This window comes from Paralichthys olivaceus, chromosome 10, assembly GCF_024713975.1.
Source record: "Paralichthys olivaceus isolate ysfri-2021 chromosome 10, ASM2471397v2, whole genome shotgun sequence".
Lineage (NCBI taxonomy): Eukaryota > Metazoa > Chordata > Actinopteri > Pleuronectiformes > Paralichthyidae > Paralichthys > Paralichthys olivaceus.
The window spans coordinates 4,225,575-4,244,350 of record NC_091102.1 but is presented as its reverse complement, the minus strand read 5'-3'; the positions used below and the strand labels follow the sequence as shown (position 1 = coordinate 4,244,350).

The 18,776-nt window shown below is 41.5% G+C and overlaps 1 protein-coding gene across 1 annotated transcript in view; it reads right to left on the bottom strand.

The window, feature by feature from the left end:
- pdia5 (protein disulfide isomerase family A, member 5) overlaps positions 1–18,776 on the bottom strand; it is a 45,975-nt gene that overhangs the window by 13,070 nt on the left and 14,129 nt on the right. The window contains exons 4-12 of the mRNA XM_069533402.1: positions 16,869–16,952; positions 16,670–16,715; positions 15,775–15,867; positions 14,051–14,111; positions 13,310–13,377; positions 10,935–11,026; positions 8,021–8,092; positions 5,078–5,214; positions 73–143 (exon numbers count right to left, since the gene is read on the bottom strand). Coding sequence (XP_069389503.1) covers positions 73–143; positions 5,078–5,214; positions 8,021–8,092; positions 10,935–11,026; positions 13,310–13,377; positions 14,051–14,111; positions 15,775–15,867; positions 16,670–16,715; positions 16,869–16,952 — 724 coding nt within the window. The remainder of the gene's footprint in view (positions 1–72; positions 144–5,077; positions 5,215–8,020; positions 8,093–10,934; positions 11,027–13,309; positions 13,378–14,050; positions 14,112–15,774; positions 15,868–16,669; positions 16,716–16,868; positions 16,953–18,776) is intronic.

The window sequence follows — 18,776 nt, the reverse complement described above, 5'->3', positions numbered from 1 at the left end:
CACACACACACACACACACACACACACACACACACACACACACACAACCAAAGGACAAGTTATGAAACTTACATTCGCTCCCTTGTTGAGTATTTCAGCAGCTTCATCATATTCTGGCTTCATCTTCTTGCAGTGGCCACACCCTGAGAGAGTCAAAACACACATGAGAGGCCGACTGATGACAGTTTCCAGAGAAGGATATCAATACGGCCATTTAGGAGTCCAAACAATGCTAAAGTGTTTCTGCAGGTTGTGGTTTTAAACTATTCATGGACAGAAAAAAACAAACTGTACTTGATAAACAGAAACAAAATCTGAGGTCGATCATTTATGCATTATTGTTCTGAATTAATCCGTCAACGGCTGCAATGCTCTGATGTTGTGCATGGGTGTGTGTGTTTGTTTGTGTCTGTGAAAGCATGTTGGATACACACTGGGACTAAGGCCCGGGTGTAAAGTGAGTGATGACTGCAGCGGTGAAAGAACGAGAGCAAGAGGAGGATAAAGGGAGTTAGAGGGGAAACAGAGCTTGGCAATATGACTGAAATCAATATCATGCCTCGTGGTGTGCTTTATCATATTGTTCATGGTAAAACCAATGTGATTTTTAATATCTCACTGCAAGACATAAACAATCTATTGCGTTTCATGTATTAACGGCAGAGTCAAGCACGGCAGTGACAAGTGTAGAAGAGATTGAAAGTCATGCTGCTGAATAAGGAGTTAGTCCAAAGAGACATGTAGTGACTCTGGTGGTTTGAAAATGATTTGGTTTTAAATAATATACATAATAAAACCCATAAAAAGTGAGATTCACATGAAACCAAAACAATATGTAAGTGTTTGGTTACAGATATTAATGGAAATCCAAACAGTAAAAAGAAGATTTAAAATTAAACATAACACTTCTTAAACCTTCTTTTCTTTTCAAAAATAGCTTCATGAATGAATCATTTTGAATTCATTGAAATATTTTTGTGTTTTCCTAGATCATGATTTCTCAATGTACAGATCAATATTCAAAGAAATCTCAACGTCGCCAAACTATTCACCTCTCTGTTCTTTTATTTAGGAAAAAGGTTCCAGATTACTGATGTGGTCCTTCTGCATATCTCTATTATCTAGAGCATAATATGAATAAACTCCACGTGTGTTTAATATTGTATACGCAAACTGGTAAACATTATTTTTTCGGATCTAAAATGACTTAATACACAACACAACATTGGTCTCACACAATGTACAGGGTGTTTTGTCTTAAGATGTAATGAATAGGCTGTCTGATCAGGGATGAGAGTGTGTGTGTGTGTGTGTGTGTGTGTGTGTGTGTGTGTGTGTGTGTGCACTCTCACAGTGCTGCTGTGCACAGATGCATGAAACAAACTTGGTACATTTCCAAACATGGTAAATTGCCCTTGTCATAACAGTTCAGGAATTCCTTTCTTCAATACATAATGCAGCGCTGGCGCAGGCTATAAATCAAGTGGGATATCGCTCGTGGAAAAAAAATAGAAGCTGCTTCGCTTTTCAACTCAACCATTGTGGTGCGTGATCATGTAGATTGTGTTGAGGCTGAACAGAGATGCCGAGTGACTAAAAGGACTTTGTCTGACCCTTCAAAGTGATGAGTAAGAGAGAAAACCAAATGTGTGTCCTGTGCTCAGCATCAGCCTGTTATGCATTCAGCGCAAGTGGTGCATGGTCAGTGTGTGTGTGTGTGTGTGTGTGTGTGTGTGTGTGTGTGTGTGTGTGTGTGTGTGTGTGTGTGTGTGTGTGTGTGTGTGTGTGTTATAACACAAAAAGTTTGCTGATTCAGCCTGAGTGTGGGGGAGAAAAGATCAGAGTGAGGAGAACGACCTAACTGGCCACACGACGCTGTTATAAAACCTGATGTAGGCTTAAAAACTACCTAGCCTTGAGAGCTCCCTCTGCCTCACAGCAAATGTTAGATGTCAGGTTGTTGTGAGGTCATTTTCTCTGCAGCCACTGCAGCTGTGAACTGAGTCACTGGCTACTCGTTAAGTGGAAAGTCGGGGGGGAAAAAAAACCCCCAAACATTTAGGCATCAAACACTTTCAGTCACATCTGCAGGAAAGAGCTTTTGTGTAGCTGTGGGAGTCCGGGAACAGCGTTCAGTTGCCGGCTGTGCCACCGTAGGTTTGCGCGTAAATAACCCTCGCTGAATGCTGTTTGGAGGACGCTGAGAATGGCCATGCTGAGAGGTGGACAGAAATGCAAGCTGATGGTGGCTCGGAGACCATTAATCTCACTCTGACAGCAGGGCCATTAAGAAACTGCATTGAAGCTGCAAGGGTTTGTGTGTGTGTGTGTGTGTGCGTGTGTGTGTAAGAGAGACAGGGATATGCAGTGTAATTGTGTGCAATAAATGTTTGTGTCATTATGTGAAAGATGCCTTCGATATCCGTGGAGAGTGTGTAGATGTTTGTGTGTGCAAGCTGAAAAGACGCAGCCTGTTTCAGCTGACTGCCCTTGATTTGAGGAGCGTGGGTGACTGTCTGCTGTCCGCAGGGTGAGTCGACCGCAGGACGAGCGTCTGTGAAGCTGTGACACCACATTGAACTAAAAACTATTTTCTATATACGAGGATGGCAAAAAAAAAAAAAAAAAAAAAAAAAAAAAGATCCTGAGTCATCCAGTTTCCTGACATAAGTAACTAATAACTACACGTCAACTAATGAAGGTAATTCATCTCAACCAGTTCTCAATAACATGTGGTGTCGGCTAATGCTTAAGTTAATATTGATATAAAAATGAGATTATGGAACCTCATAGCAGATTTTAAGCAGGATGGATGGTTTAATATAAACCTAATCCTGAGCTCAACTATGAAAAAACTTTTGACTCAACAATATTAGTTGTCGTTTTTTTAAGATACTTTCTTCTAACTTTCATTTTGGCAAAGACTTCAGTGAAAATGCAAATTAACCTACATAAAATACAGAGTCTGCTGAAGCATCAGAGCTCAGCTACGCAGCTGTGCACGGTGGTAAAACATTAGCACACATCTGATGCAACTAAATGACTTACACAGGGTGATTTTCATGCCAATTACACTTGTGATCAATAAGCCAAGTGGCATTAAGACATTTTGGAAAATGTTTGACTGAAGCTGCTTTCAAAACATTCTCTGCAACCCTGAAACCTTTTTACCCCGAGGAGCTGTGAGAACTCAGCGATACACACAGTTAGGCACTGGAGCTACTTATTGACCAAAAGCTGATCCAAGCGCTTGCATGCAACATTTCTCTTGATCCTGGTTTGTACGTCTTGTGCAATGGTTGTTTTTAAATTCCAAACAGGCTGATCTCATAAATACCATTATGTCACTTGGCTCTCCCGGTTCAATGGATCGTATTTACAGAAATTCCACATTGTGACAGTTTCTTGTCCAGCCAACTGGCAGAAGTTAAGTTTGAAAATAAATAATTTAGAGTTTTAGGTAGTGCATAATAATAAGTGGAGGTAGCATGTGCCTCTGCAGTGAGTGAGTGAGTGTTAAGGATGTGTTTATATCACTTCAGCCACTGGAGAGTCTTTACCCTCAGGGTGGAGAGCAGCGCTCCAGGACACCTGCAGGTACGAAAGCTCTGCAGCAAAGTATGCAATGACATTTTGAAAACAATGAATCATCATTGGGGCGAAAGCTCGTGGAAGGAGGCTTATGTTTATTTATTCATTTAGTTTTATATTGTGGAGACTGAGATGAGCAAAAAAGGAGCAGGACAGGTAGAGAGAGAGGAGGACGAGGAGGTGGTGAAGTCAGAGGTTACGAGTTAGACATTGGGAGCAATTCAGTTCAGATGGTGTCGTGCAGCTGTTTCACTCGGAGGGTATTTCTAAATGGGGTAAATCTATTTTCATGATTTTACAGTTACAGGTCGTATTTGTCCACATGTAAAATCTCTCCGGAAAGTTCCCTCACACGCAGGAGAGCTGGACCAGAGCAAAAACAATCTGGAACAGGAATAAACAATCAAACCCACTGAGAAACTCTGGCATGTTTACAAGTTCTTTGTCAGAACAGCAGTACTGGGCGAGAACACATCCAATGACAGCCAGGCTGATGTGAACCATATGGCGATGGGTTCGTATTCTTTGTGACGATGAACTCGAGAGTGAGTGAGTGAGTGATACAAGAATCTAAAGTTACTACACAGCTCGTCCTCAGGGTTTTCCACAGTCCAGCATTATATTACATTATCAGAGCCAAAGACTAAAAAAACTCTCATGTGAGCTGCCTCCACTTTTTCTGCTCTCGTTGTTTAATGCTGTCTCCACTTCCTGCAATTGGTCCAAAAGTCCCAGCTTTCCAAAAGGCCTTTTCCACGGCAGACATTTTCCTCCCATCTCACGTCAAAAATGTCCACAACATTATCTGGTTGCCATCTCTTTCTTAAGTTGCTTCTCTCCAGCTGAGAGTTATTGTGCGCATGAGTGAAACAGAGATGATATTTTCCGTGTGTCTAAATGACTGTGAATCTGTGAGAGAATGTTTTACGCAGCAGGGAGGAATGTGAAGCTCTTCTGAAACACTGCTGCACATATTTTACAACTGAAACCATTTTCTCTTTGCTGAGGACAGAAAAGTGGGCTGTTAGAGCACAGGCCTGGAAATGTTCTGTAATATTTCTTGTTTAAATCCTAAATCCCGACCATAGAAATACCAAAACCAAGTATTGTGTCTTTTTAAAGAGAAGGTTTGACTTCTTCATTGGGAACCAGAGCTCAAAGCTGAATTCCACCAACACACTTTGGAGAAGTCTGAAGTACTGACGGAGACTAATGCAATCACGGTTTTGTTTTTTTCATGGGATTTGTTGAGAGCAATAATATTGAGAGACGAGCTTCTACTCCCTTTATTGTTGTTTAACTTGAAAACTTGACAATTTTTAGAAATGACTGATTGAATATCATCTTGGTTTTGTGCTGCTGGTTCGACAAAACAGGCAATTTAACTTCATTATTTAGGCTGTGACTCGTTTAGATAATAATTTTAGATTAATAATTGATTTATTGTGGAAAAAACGCTGAAAAAGAGGCTCTCTTTATTACTTACAAGGGGCATAGAACATGATCAGGGCGGCGGGATGTTCCTCCAGGAAGACGTCAAAGGACTCATCAGTCAGGTGGAAGACTGCGGAGTCCCCCTCAGACCATGGCACCTCGGGCGTCTTCGGCTGCGGGGGCTGAGGGCTGAAACAGGAAGGGGAAACCAGAAAAGGCAACGGAGGTCAGGGACAAATTTCAGCATGTAAACAGTACGAAGCAAAAATCAGACACAGCTGTAACACACACTCCACCCAAACACAACCACGCACACACACACACAAAGCAGCATTGCCTTACTGACAGCGCACGATGGCGCAACATCAAGAACGAGTGGACACTGAGATACACAAATACAAACTCCCTGCACTTGTGCACACACGTCATTTAAAAAGACACACATTAACTTTGGTCATCTTCAGGGACAATACAAAGACCATTTATTTTCTAAACACTGGCGCAAAAGTCAGGTTTTGTCCAAGTAAGGCCACAACTGTTCTGCTAACCCCCCCCCCCCAACCACAATTCACAAAGTCCCCCTTACTGTAACCCGCACGTCAGAAATGATGTTTTACCACATACGGACCAGGCTTTAGTCCCCATGAGGTCGACTGGTCCTGACAAGATCAGTGTTTATCCTTGAAAAGGTCCTAAAGAGGTTAAAAAAACCAAGTATACACACACAAACCCCTTATGCAATCTTTTCTCATCATCACTCTGGTCTGAGCCAAGACGCTGAAGCCTCATGAGACTGTAATCTCTTAAAAAAAACACTGTTAAGAAATGTAGCCTGTCCTCCAGATACACATCTCTAATCAACAATGTCATCTGTCGAATATATCTCTCTCTCAATACAGAAGAGCTCAGCACCGGAGTACACCAGGGACCGAGAGTTTCATCCATTCACCATGCAACTACGCCGCTGTGCATTATCTGTGTGACGTTGGTGGACGGGACTAAAACATATAAATACCGTGATGTGAGAGTAACTGACAGATTCTAACTTCTATTGTTCCTGCAGACGAAAAGTGAATAATTTATGCCGGTGAAAACAAATGAAAAAAGTGAAATTGAAGGGAGAAATCATAAAAAACTGAGACAGCCGAATCTGAGAGAAAGAGAAATTTGGGGGAGAGGAGATAAATGGGGGAGAAGAGATAAAAAAAAAAAAAAGGAAAAGGCGGCGTGCGCTGCAGAGATAGCCCCGTGTTCAAGACATCTCAAAATATGAATGCAGCAAATCAGACTGTTCTGGAAAAACCTTTCAACACCGTCTACTTCAAAAAACCTTTTCAGCTTTTCCTCATCTGCGGAATCTCCAGATTATAAAAAACCTCTGACTCAACAAATAGTAGAAGTGATGAGGCTTCCAGGAAGACAGTCTTTAATCTTTGCACCATATGGGACTTATTCATTTACATCTGTCTGAGGTCACTATCTTCGTATTTCAATGAGTTCGATGGACAGGAGGAAAGATACATGAAATAAAAGAGAAATGTGTGTTTATTAAACTAAATTCTTCCACAGTTTTCATCTTAAAAATGAAATTTGAGGATTAATTGTACACAGTATTGTCAGCCCGACTGCTAACCACTTCTAAATTATACTGCTGGCCCCTGAATAAGCTGAGCAGTAAAAGCTTAGGACTGGGGAGGGACTTGTTCTGCCTCTGGGCTGGAGAAACTGCTTGAACACATCCTCTGCCTGTCTCGCTCCGTTTCCTGTGATAGCTGTGAAAGCCCTGCTCTGTGCCCTCTGGCTGCAACCCTGTGGACAGCCGTGGCTTTCCTGCCAGGCCCTTAGCACAAGTGGAAAAGGGAGGCGGAGGGAAACGGGAAGCAGGGAGAGCCGAGCAGAGGTGAGAGAGAGAGAGAGAGGGAGGGAGAGAGGGTGGAGAGAGCGAGCCAAGATGAGACAGAAAAACCAGACAAGAGCAGAGCAGGTGTAGATTGATGACACCTCACAAGGTGAGTGAGGGTGAAGAGAGGCAGGAAAAGGCACGATGACGACCGTAGAAAGACAAAGTGATATCTAGGGAAGAGTTTTACGTTAACTGTAGTACTAAATCTACCACTACTACAATTAATGGTACTCTTACTGGCCCATACTCTTATTTTAAATATAAACTACACACTCAGAACATCATTAGGAGGGTTAAATAAATAAATAAAAAACATTTTGGCCACTGAATCCACTCCTGCTCTGGCACGATGCTGAACTGAATCCCTGAATGACACTTTAAACGACTGACCATTTCTGATTGAAATGAGGACCGCATCCGTAACAATCGGCTAGCTGATGGTTAATTGAATCGTTAAGCCAGGTTTGTATATTTTAGTTGACTATGTATGAGGGGCTGCAAGCATGAATAACACCCTGGGGCTAAGACAGATGAGCGATGAGATGGGCAGAAAATAAATGTTTTTCTCTGTATCTGGTGAAGTTTCACGACAGACAGACGACAGATTGCTGATGATTGTGCCTTGACATGCAAGTCTGAGTATGATGTTTAGTTTTCTCCATCATTCTCACTGAGATGTGTGTGTATGTGTGTGTGTGAGTGTGTGTGTGTGTGTGAGAGTGCTGCAGCATCTGAGAGAGCTGCTCCAGCCAATCGCACAAAAATGACTCAGCGAGAGAGAGTAAAGCATCATTGACTTATGTCTTCTGAAGAAATTGAGTCAGTGAGACACAATGTGGAAATAACAAATAGAAATCCTATTTTCTTAATTTCTCCAGTGTCGAGAGAAGAACGTCAGAGCTTATAAATATACGTCACCGGTCCTCAGTGATGCCCGGCTTTACACGTGAGATGTACAAGCAGTTTGTTTACTGCAGTGGATAGAAAGCAGAGTGTAGTCTGGAAGTTGTGCTTTTTTACTCTGGACACAAACATGAATTGTGCATGCTAGAGGCATCTTGAGAGCGTGAAAGTGATAAGGACCATACTCACTTCTTCATCCAGTCGGCGATATCTTTGGCTGTGGCTCCGTAGTTTTCATAGTGATGAAGGAATTTCCCCTTCCTGAAAAACAGCAGAGAACAAGAACAAGGTGATCTCTAAACCATCTGTCAGCAATGGACACAATTATTATTAGTAGTATTATATTATGCTGCAGTATTGCTAATATGGTAACTTTCATTTGAGAGAAAACAACACTTTAATACTGATTATAATCATAGAATTTTACTTGAAGGATTATTTTCCTCCTGTTCATTATTATAAGGTCACTACATGCAGGATTCTGGCTTCGGGTCTGAGAAGCTTAAAAATTCTCGAATCACTTTTGAAGCATAATACACTTAAAATTACACAATGACCCAGATAATGTTTGTTTGTGTACCAGCTCAGATGCGGAGCTGCGAGGAGGCTGAGTTGCAACACGAGAGAAGCATTAAAAATAAATTAGTGATGAATAACTGTTTTAAACCCAAGCACCAAATGCGAGGAGTGGATAATGCTGCTATCGTGGTTTGTGGTTTCTATTGTTGTTGGTTTTTACCATTAAAACAGAATTACAGTTGGAATCCATAGTTAATCAAAGCTGACAAGCTCCAAAACAACTCCAAGCCTCCAAAGACATGGGTCAGGACTTCTAGAAACACAACAGCCAAACCGAAAAAGAGACGTTTAATGAGGAAAACTTCAGTTATGATTGATACTCCCTCCGCTGTCTTATATTTTTATGTCTTACACTTAAACAAGCATATAAGAAATACCAGTAACCCGTCGTAATGCATTTGAAATGAGCTGGAAGCATCTCCTCAGCCTTGCAAGCTGAAAAGATTCAAAACGTAAGCAGATTTCCTTCATAGGAATGACTCTATCTGCTTTACTGGCTGTGACTAAATGTAGGCTGGAAAGCAAATGTGTTGGCTCAGCCCAGCGCCCGAAGGATCAGTGTCAGTACTGCCTGGCTGTGGGCAGTGTGATTGTGCGAATACAGAGGCTGAAGACGACCGCCGCCACGGCTCCAGAGATACACTGTGGACACTATTAAAGGTGATACGTGAATACACACACTGGATTCAGGGCTTAAAACTTACATCTAAAATGAACTGACTGCCGTGGAGGAGAGCAGCTGCTTGGAATTCAATCAGGGTGATTTATGACCAACTCTATATTCACTTGCTTTATCTCTGCCGCTGTAATGTACACGGAAACCTTGTAAAATCAAGTTGAGGAAATTTGAAATAAATGTAGCTCACTTGACAGTTTTGAGCATTTTGTTCTTAAAGGACGAAGCAAGAACAAAGAAGCCGTTTCGTTTTAAATTGTTTGTTTAATTGACAGAAAGTGGACGTGCGGTGCAGCTTTGGTTCTGTAAGGTTTCTTAATCTGCAGGACAGAAAAGGTAAAAGACCTTGAACACTTGGTCTTACAGCGGGTGCAGCGGCGAGATAACTCCAGCGGCGTTGATGCTGATTTACCCTGCAGTGATTAGCTGCCGTTTATCAGTGAGGGGCTCATTACTGAAGCCAATGGGCTCGGATGGTCGTTAGCTTGCCCTGCACTGACACTAATGTGCTCCCGGCTAACAGACTGGCTCAGCTACACACGACTGCAGTGCAGTGCACGGAGTGTGTGCCCACATTCACACAATACACACACACCCACACACACCGACTAACCACAGAGGCACTTAATCAGTCCCGGTCTAATTAAAAGGCCAGACTGGAATGAGAGAGTGTTTAATGTGAAAACGGGCTTGATAAAGCCAGTGCAGGAGGAATAAGAAGCAAACAATGGAGAGAACCAGCTACACAACACACACTTAACAACACTGTAAATATGAGGACAGTGCAGGGATGCTCTTGCTGAGGGGGGTCTGCTTTAACAAACAGCATCAGTCACACTCCCAGCCCCTACTGTGTAAATGGCTACAAGCTAAGTGTGTTTGGAGTCTGTGTGAATATTTAAACTTAACAGCAAACTGAAGCGATCAGATTACCAACGGCAGGAATTTCTTTCAAACACAAAAAAAAGAAACGCAGCTGCCGAGTGCTGCATCAATGTCACATGTGACCGTAAGGGGTTCTTGAAGATGGAGAAAACTTTGGTGCGATAAACGAAAGGACTTTACTTAGTCTGACGTATTAATAATTAAAACTGCTGACTCGTTTTGAGTTGTTAAGCAGAAACAGCTCCGTGTGTGTAAAATGCATCCTCTCCATTTGTTTCAATGGGGCAGCTGTACAGGCACAGCTGGTTCCTGAAGTAGAGGGCTCTGGTGAAAAAAAAAAAACCAGGGTCGTTAAGCAGGAAGTTAAACTTTGCTCACAATTTAATGTGTTGTCTCAGACGAAGCACCGCGATGGCCGCTCTGAAATGCTCATTATGTCTAAATAAAACTACAAAGCCGTAAGATAAACTGGGTTCTCTCCAATAAAAGACAAAGAAGAATGCAATTAATTAAAACCGAGGCTGGAACAAGGCACTGTCTCAAAGTATTTTTCTTTGAACAATCAATTATCAAAATACTGAAGTTGCTTATGTCAACAACATGTCTCTACTTAAAGCGAACTGTACAGCCCCAGCTGTGAGTTTGTCCCCTGTGATGACGGCGGTGAGCTGCTACAAGAATCCTTGACTCTCTCCTGAGACTTTACTTTTTTTTTTTTTTTTTTCAAAGGGAGCGCCAGAGGATCTCAAAGCTCATCACAAACTTTCTTCTTTCCACCTGTTAGAAGCGAGTTCTCAACCTTGACGGTCATCTTTACAAGCTTCGAGTTAGCTGCCATCATGTCAGCTGGTGTTCAAGAGGCCTGGACCGCGGCTCCTGTTTGAAGTTGCCCCACTCTCATGTTGCGAGCTTTGGAAGAGAGGAATGAGCCTAAAGTGAGACGGATGAGAGGACTCGACTCACTCAAAGTAGCAGAAGGTCGGGTAGCCTTTGACGTTGTACTCTTGCTTGAGGCCATCAAACTCAGCCGGGTGCACATTCATCCCCGCCAGTATCTTAAAAAACAAAACAAAGGGGAAAAGGAGACAACGGTTGTCAGGGAGGTAGAGAAAAAAAAAATAAAGGGAGGACGGACAACAAAGGGAAAGGACATTCAAAATCAAAACACATTTGTCTTCATCAATGGGCTCTGAAATAAAAAGATTGATTATTCAAAGTATGAAAAGAGACTAAACTGTGAAATAGGAAAGATTTAATGAATATTGATGAGTGTGCTCTATTCAAACACTTGAATGTCATTTTAATTGTACAGAAGATGAGAAATTCACTTCAGCCATATAGAAATAAGCGAACTCCTGATTTCAGAAACGACATAAATACTGTAAAGTTTGCATTCGAATCTATTTTGATCATTTTATCACTAAATACATTTGATTAGCATCAAGACTTATTGTCTATAGCATGTTAGGATTAAGTTAGGTTAGCCATTAGCTCTGGATATATTTTTTCATGTGCTGCACATGTAAGTTGGAAACTTTTTAGTCGTGAGTAGTCCAGTGGTATTTCACTCTGCTGAACACGGAGAGATCAAATATTTTATCTGTCGAAATGTGATTTTCTTCAAAGAGAAGAAATACTTTCGCATCGGGGCATTCGCTGCAGTGTCCGGTGATGGGAGAGAACGATGTGATGTTTTATTGAGAAGCGATGATCCAGTCCTAAAATTACATCCTGAGTAAGAGTCGGCCTCAGATACAGTTACAGCTGGCGGCGCTGACAGACTTAACAATGAAAAATCCAATACCTGCACCACAGCTTGTGGGGGAATAAATGATGACTACATGGAGATATTCTTCTCTGCTGACATTGCTTTGATATAAATCAAACAAGTACAACATATAAAAGAATATTGTACAACACCCTGTTCATGACAGAAATATCTCATAGCATGTCTACGATTCATAACAAGCTCTCTGTGGCTTCTCCACCTATTTCAATTTGACAGTGTGCTGCAACAATATCCCTGTTATGTAATTTAAGTTTGAAGAAAATACAGAATAAACAAAAAAAACACACACACACAAATGACAGAATCAAAGCAAACCCCAATGTTTATAACAGCTTCATTCTGGCGAGACACAAAACTTTCCGAAATCGTCTCAACACCTTCCTACATCCATAAAAGTGAGGCGAGAAATGTGCTCACAAGTTTACGGCTTGGCTAACCATCAATTCAGTATTCCAACCTTTCACGGCTCAGCCGCACTGTTAATCTCTGCAGTAACACTCAAACGCCCTAAACTTATTACACACACACACACACACCCCACCAACACCTTATATTCCAGCACTCATACCCATTGTCTCATAATCAAAACAAACATGCTGTTAAATTATCTTTTTTACAGTTTGTGAAGCGCACTTCTCTTAACTTGCTCCTCAGGCAGCCGCCTCTCTGCTCCCATTGTGCAGGTAGTTCACAGTCGACTCCTAATGCTCGAGGAGAAGTGTTTATGAGCGCAAAACATTTGTTTCACGAGATGATCACACAGGCCTTTGGAAGCTTTTGTGTAGTCCCGTTAAAATCTATTTCTACGGCTGGGAACCGAGCACGACCTCACACATCAGTCCCATCAGGTTTGCTTGCTATTGTAATACTGCCTGTCTGCAAACTAACAACACAGGTCGTTAGGGAACCCATGAGACCAGGCAGGGGAAGAAAATGTGATGAAAACGAAAAGTTGGGGAGTAGACACAGAGGCCGGGCAGACTAAACTGACATTTAATCTATATGTAGGTTGTAAACTGCAGCTGGAAGTTTCTTAGCCCTTAATTGTGACTGCAGGTGCCAGGTGAAAAACCAAACACATTTAATATGGACACTGATTATGGATCTTTTCAATACTATAAAACTGAAATTCATTAAGGCCACATTGCTGGGGAAGATTAGTGGACTTTTGAAAGAAGTACTGCAATAGCTCTGGTATGTCGATGCGAGCCAAAACCCAGATTAAGCATAGATATCTGGTCCAGCAGAAAGAGGATCAGGGCTTCTGCATTGCCTTAAAAGTCCACCTGAGTTATTGTTATCCTGCTGAATCAAAGGTTGCTGGGGTATTTGACTTGTGAGACGTTTTGGAGGAAATACAAGGAAAGCTTTCATTTAGGATCAGGCTGTCAGACTCTTGCAAGTTGCCAAATAACCATCCAGGCATTCAGCGCTGACACGTCTCATCTAATCTGCTCCACGTCTACGAACAGCAGCGGATTAAAGATAAAGAGGTAATCGCAATATGACGGTTGACCACGGGTCCGAGAGGAAGATTAATCAGACTTACATATTTTCCTTTTGTTTCTGTGGCTGCTTGCTGGAAGATGGGCTGCATTCTCTTACATACGCCACACCCTGCAACACAACAGAGCAACAGATGTTATTACAAAAGAGCTTAGCGTCAATACGACTGCGAAAGGATTTCCCATCATCTGCTACGGAAAATGTTTTTTGTCGATCATCTGTACTGAGAACAACGCACAGAAAAGCTCATGTAATCTGTTTACAACTGAGCAACAATAGGAGACAAGACAATTAACTCTCGTTCTCTAAGTGTTGTTGAAACAATCAGTCGGCTGGCACTTGGCTGTTATTGATCGGTTAATTGTAAATTGTTTAAGCCGGTGAAAAATGTCACAGGATGTTTCCAGTTCAACAGCTGTGAGGATGAGCTGTTTATTTTTCTGCTTTATATAACTGTGAATGGAACAAGTGATTTAAACATTCGGTTACAGACGACGTGCTATTGCAACAATTTCCTGAAAAAGAGAATTATAAATCAGAAATTAAAATAGTCATCGTCGAATGATAAACGCTGTGTCGTATATTCGTAGACTAGAGTGTGTTGCCAGGTACGATGAATGCAATTATAGATATAACTCAGTTTATTGATCTCATCCACATACACTCTCTCTACAAATGAGGCATCTTATTGCATCAATATGATCTGCTGTCAGTTTCCCCAGATACTCATCACAACACTTCACATCAGTCTATCAGCTACTGTGATAATTACAAAAAGACTCACAGGGAGCGTAGAACATCATGAGGATCGGCCTCTCCTCCTTCTTCAGCAGCTTCCTGAAGTCCTTAAATAGAGAAGGAGACAATGAGCAAGAAAATGATTGAGATATTTTATTATTTATGAAGAAAATATATTTACACCTCATTAAATGAATGAAAGAGACATCCCTACTATTGACTAAAGCTCCGTGATGACTGCAAAGAGCTTGATTGCTCAGACAGCTCGCTGCTCAGTTTTATACAGAGCTTTAAAAGATTTGAGCAGACCTGCATCTTTTTTTATATATTGAAAAGAAAAAAGAAAAATACAAACAAATGCATAAACATAAAATATACAGTGTGATATAAAATCATCGTGAAAAGTTTTCTGAGGTTTATTGAGAGTGAATACCAAACTTCTATAACTGATTCCTTCACTTCATGGACTCAAGCCATGTCCGCATTCGTCAGAACCCAAGCCCGAAAAGAGAGGGAGTCGGGAGGCTTGCGACACATGGCAACAAGTATTTAATTCAAACGAGGCCCATAGGCTTGATTTCAAACACCTTGGAGAAGTTAGAGGTGACCGTCTTTCAGAATCTGAACACTGGGGCGAACACCCAGGACATTCGAGAGCAACTACAAATTTGCTGTCATGGGAGAAAGAATACATTATGGTCAGCAGCACACCTCCCCCTTTGCTTCGGTAGTTAATTGTCAACTGTTGAGTAGACGGGGAAAAAAAGCAACTTTCTTCTTCAGCCCCCATACGAGATTCTACTCCTCGTCATCACCTGCATGAGCTCAGCTACTTCCTAGAAGAACCCACATTCAGCATGATCGTTTGTTGACACGTTCAACAAGCCTCCAGGCACGAGTGGATGGGCAAACCGTCAGGACTGCTGCTCATTAAACTAAAGGGGCCTTATAAAATGCACTATATCATTTCTGAGTGTCTTAGGTTGTCAGGCTGTAGGTGAATGTGTGGGGGAGGTTTGAAACGAGCGCCATGATCTGACCCTGCTGCACGAGAGCTGTCTTAAGATGTACTTTAGGTGTAAGCACCGACTTCATTAACTCTACGCTGTGTGGACCTTTGATGACAGAGCCCTGATATGTTGCTTTAAAGGGTTTCGTGGTGCAGGTGTAGACAGGTTGCTGTGTCAGCTTCAATGATTCAACGCTCAACGGGACAGATGAGGAGAGGTGGATCCTGCATCGCATTAACGGCTATATCTCCCCGTGTCGTCTCCTGGAGCTGGGGAAACGCTGTACGACTTTAGAAATGTTGAATTCCATCTCACAGCGAACGAGTAAATTGAGATGGAAAGCGATTTATGTTGCACACACTGAAAGGACCAATCATCTGGCCACGATTGGACGGCTACACACTGTATGTGGTTGTCTTCATTGTCGAAGTGTGTTTGCTAACAGTGCCAACAAGGGAGAAACATGCTGCTTTGTGTGTGCCATTCTGTGTGCCATAACGTCAACGATACAAAAAAAAAAAAGAAAAGAGGTGCTGGCAAACATGGACACGCTTGGAAGACAGGGCCATTTTGTCTGGCTTCTTCTACGAGAAAAATTGGAGGGAAGGAAGCTACGTTCGAGGCTACTAGATTGCTCACTGACTGCTAGCTACACTCTGATTACTGTATTGGAAGAAACCATTTCTCTTCCACTTTTTCACAGGTTTTTGCCATTTCCCACATTTCATCTGACCACCCGAGGAGCCTGGTCCGTACTTACTTTCTCTGTCTCTATGTGGACGATATCTTTTGCCTCAGGGTTCTCCTCCCACAGTGGGGGCCCTGATGGTTCTTTCAGGAACGCTACCATGGACTGAAAAACAGAGAGAGAAGCAACAGAAAAGTCAGAATGATGAATCTTTGAGAATCTTATCAAAGCCAACTCTTGCTTTCATTATCCTCAGAAAAATGATGATGGCAGGTGACGATTTACACGTTTGTTGAAGAAGTCACTCAGTGCCAGATGGTGCTCATCTAGACCAACGTGTTTGCTCACCCAAGATGTGTGAGAGCTATTCCAGGCCCTGCAAGTGTCTGTTAATGGGCTCTGTAACACGTTCTGTAAATATATTGAACCATATGTCTGCAGAGGCAGGAGATATTTCATTATGGCAGCACCAAAACAATGACACTGTGCACACTGCTGAAATATTTAATGATTAGGATGTTATTGTTGAGATTACTCTGAAATGGTTTGAACTGAGACTTTGGGTGTTTTAACGTATTAGAGGCCAATCCAACTGTCAGAAAATAAATACGGCTGAACCCACAGAAGAAAAATAGAAAACAGCAAACGCTGACAAATGTCCTTGTGATGAGTTTCTCTCAAATTGTGAGCTAGTAAATTTACAATTGTCTGTATTATTCAACCACTTTAGACAACAACTTTAATCTGAAGCTATTTTTAGTAAGAATAACTGTCTAAGTAAATAACTATAAAATGAAAAACCCACACAGAATCTGTTCGGTCATGGTGGAGAAGGAGAGAACCTAAAGATCAAGCAGCCACAACGCTGCATCAGACTCAGTGAAGACAAATCCCAAAACAGAAAGAACCACTGTGGTGCACCTGAGCTGAAGACGCATGCAGAGAGACTGCAGGGTTGTACACTGACCTTGAAGGTAGCAGGCCTGTTGTACTCGATGTGAAACGTCCCGTCTCTGCAAGACAAACCAGGCACAGTGCTCACAACACCAGGAGTACATAAGAGTGACTAGCATGGTTCTTAAGCTGAGAACATTCTATTACTTTCCAAAAAGCAGTGAAGTGTGTGGAAATGTGTCTGACAGCCAGCTGACTTTCTGGCTACTCACTTGTAATGTAGAAGCTCCGCTCCTGCATGTTTGGAGCTTGGGTCCACCTTCACTTTCTTACAGAGCTTACGACCCTCTGAATCTCTAGAAAATAAAGAGAAATACTACAATTAGTTGGAAAAACACAATAATTATCAATTATTACTTATTGAACTTATACATTTCTACTGAATTATATCTTATTCAAACTCTCCTCGTTGAAATTATATCTGCCAAAACTTCATTTTCTATCTGGGTGTAATTTTGTTCTCATCTTTAAATGATCAACTAGTATAAATTCCTTGTATTGCTACTATTCATATATTCAGTGCTTGTATTTTGTACTTAATCATGTTTAAAAACATGCTTCACCAACAGTGTATATTTTGGTCACAATACCTTTACAAAGGAAAACGTATGCTGCATAAAGACAAAGTGCATTACCATTCCCTCAGATCACTCTCATCACGTGTACCGTGTTATATAAATGTAAACAGGGCTCCCCGCTCCATTTATTAGTTAGTCGGTATGCATACACAAACACAAACATATGCAATGGGAATACAATGCTGATTACAACCTATACAGACAGAGTGTGAGCACACAAAAGCCCTCTGTTGGATAGGGGTTCATTTCTGTAATTGAAAGAGGGCTGTAGTTGGAAAGGAAATAAATATGCATCCAGCCACCTACACATATTTCACACTCGATACAATGAGGCTCTGTCAGCAGCATGAAGCACTGTTCCTCTTCAGTTATACAGGAGCACAGCAAATATGAGTTTATTTAAAGAGGGATTGAGAGAGATTATGGAGAGAGAGAGCCTAACACTAACTATATGCAAAACCAAATATATGTTCAGTGTAGTTTTGCATTATGGGGGGGAAGGTATATCTGTGAGCCCCACATATGGACGGACAATATCTTAAGCGATGGCTTTGTGTTTAACGCCATAAACTGCTGACTCATGAAGGCAGATGGCACCGGTCAGGGCACACCAGGAGCAGATGTGACCTCGACACTTATTGGGACATGATGCGCAGTCATCTGATTCAAAACCAGGCTGCTGCTCCGAACTCCCCGAAGCACGGCCACAAGTAACACAGTGCACTCACAATCATGTCGAGGGAAATCTATCCCAGCAAACATTAGGTCAAGGCTCCTTGTTAAAGTACGTTGTTGATGGAAATTCTATCCAAATGATTTTTGTTGTTAGACGTTATGGCAACTTTGCATGTGTTTTCTTAAATTGACAAAATAAAAGCGAACCTGAGGAGAATCAAAACCAAATACACGATATGGAGAAAAACAATCCTCCCTTCTTTTGCACATTTTTCTTCAAATTGAAACCACCTACTTGAATTTCATGGGCCATTTGATAAATAAATCAAGTGGATTAGCTTCTCACCTCTCTTTGTAATATACCATGAAATGAGCCAAACAAATTCTAGTTCTAGCTTCTCAAATGTAGGTTTTTGCTGCTTTTCTGTGTTTGGTCTTATAAGTGGAAGATCTGCTGGTTGTTTAAAACCAAAGAAATCATCTTCGATTGGGAAAATCTGCCGGGATACGATTTTTCATACACGCTGATTATTCAAAAGTTTAAATAACCAGAAGTTGACACCCAAACAGATAGTAGTGATGCCCTGATAGTTCTTTTGCTATTGATCCAGTTCTTCCAATACTCAAAAAAATAATTTGCCAATATACATCTATTCCTTAACGATATAAACTGGATCAGAGCTTCTATGTGACAGTTTCCTATAATATTCTGTACAGCGTTATGAGCAGAATACCAAGTACAGCAACTTACAATGTGGAAACAACTACTAACATTTACAACAACTAAAGATCATTAGCTACAGAGCTTCAGAGGTCTGTTGGATCATCAGACATTATGTTATCAACTGATATGTACGTGTGTGCGTA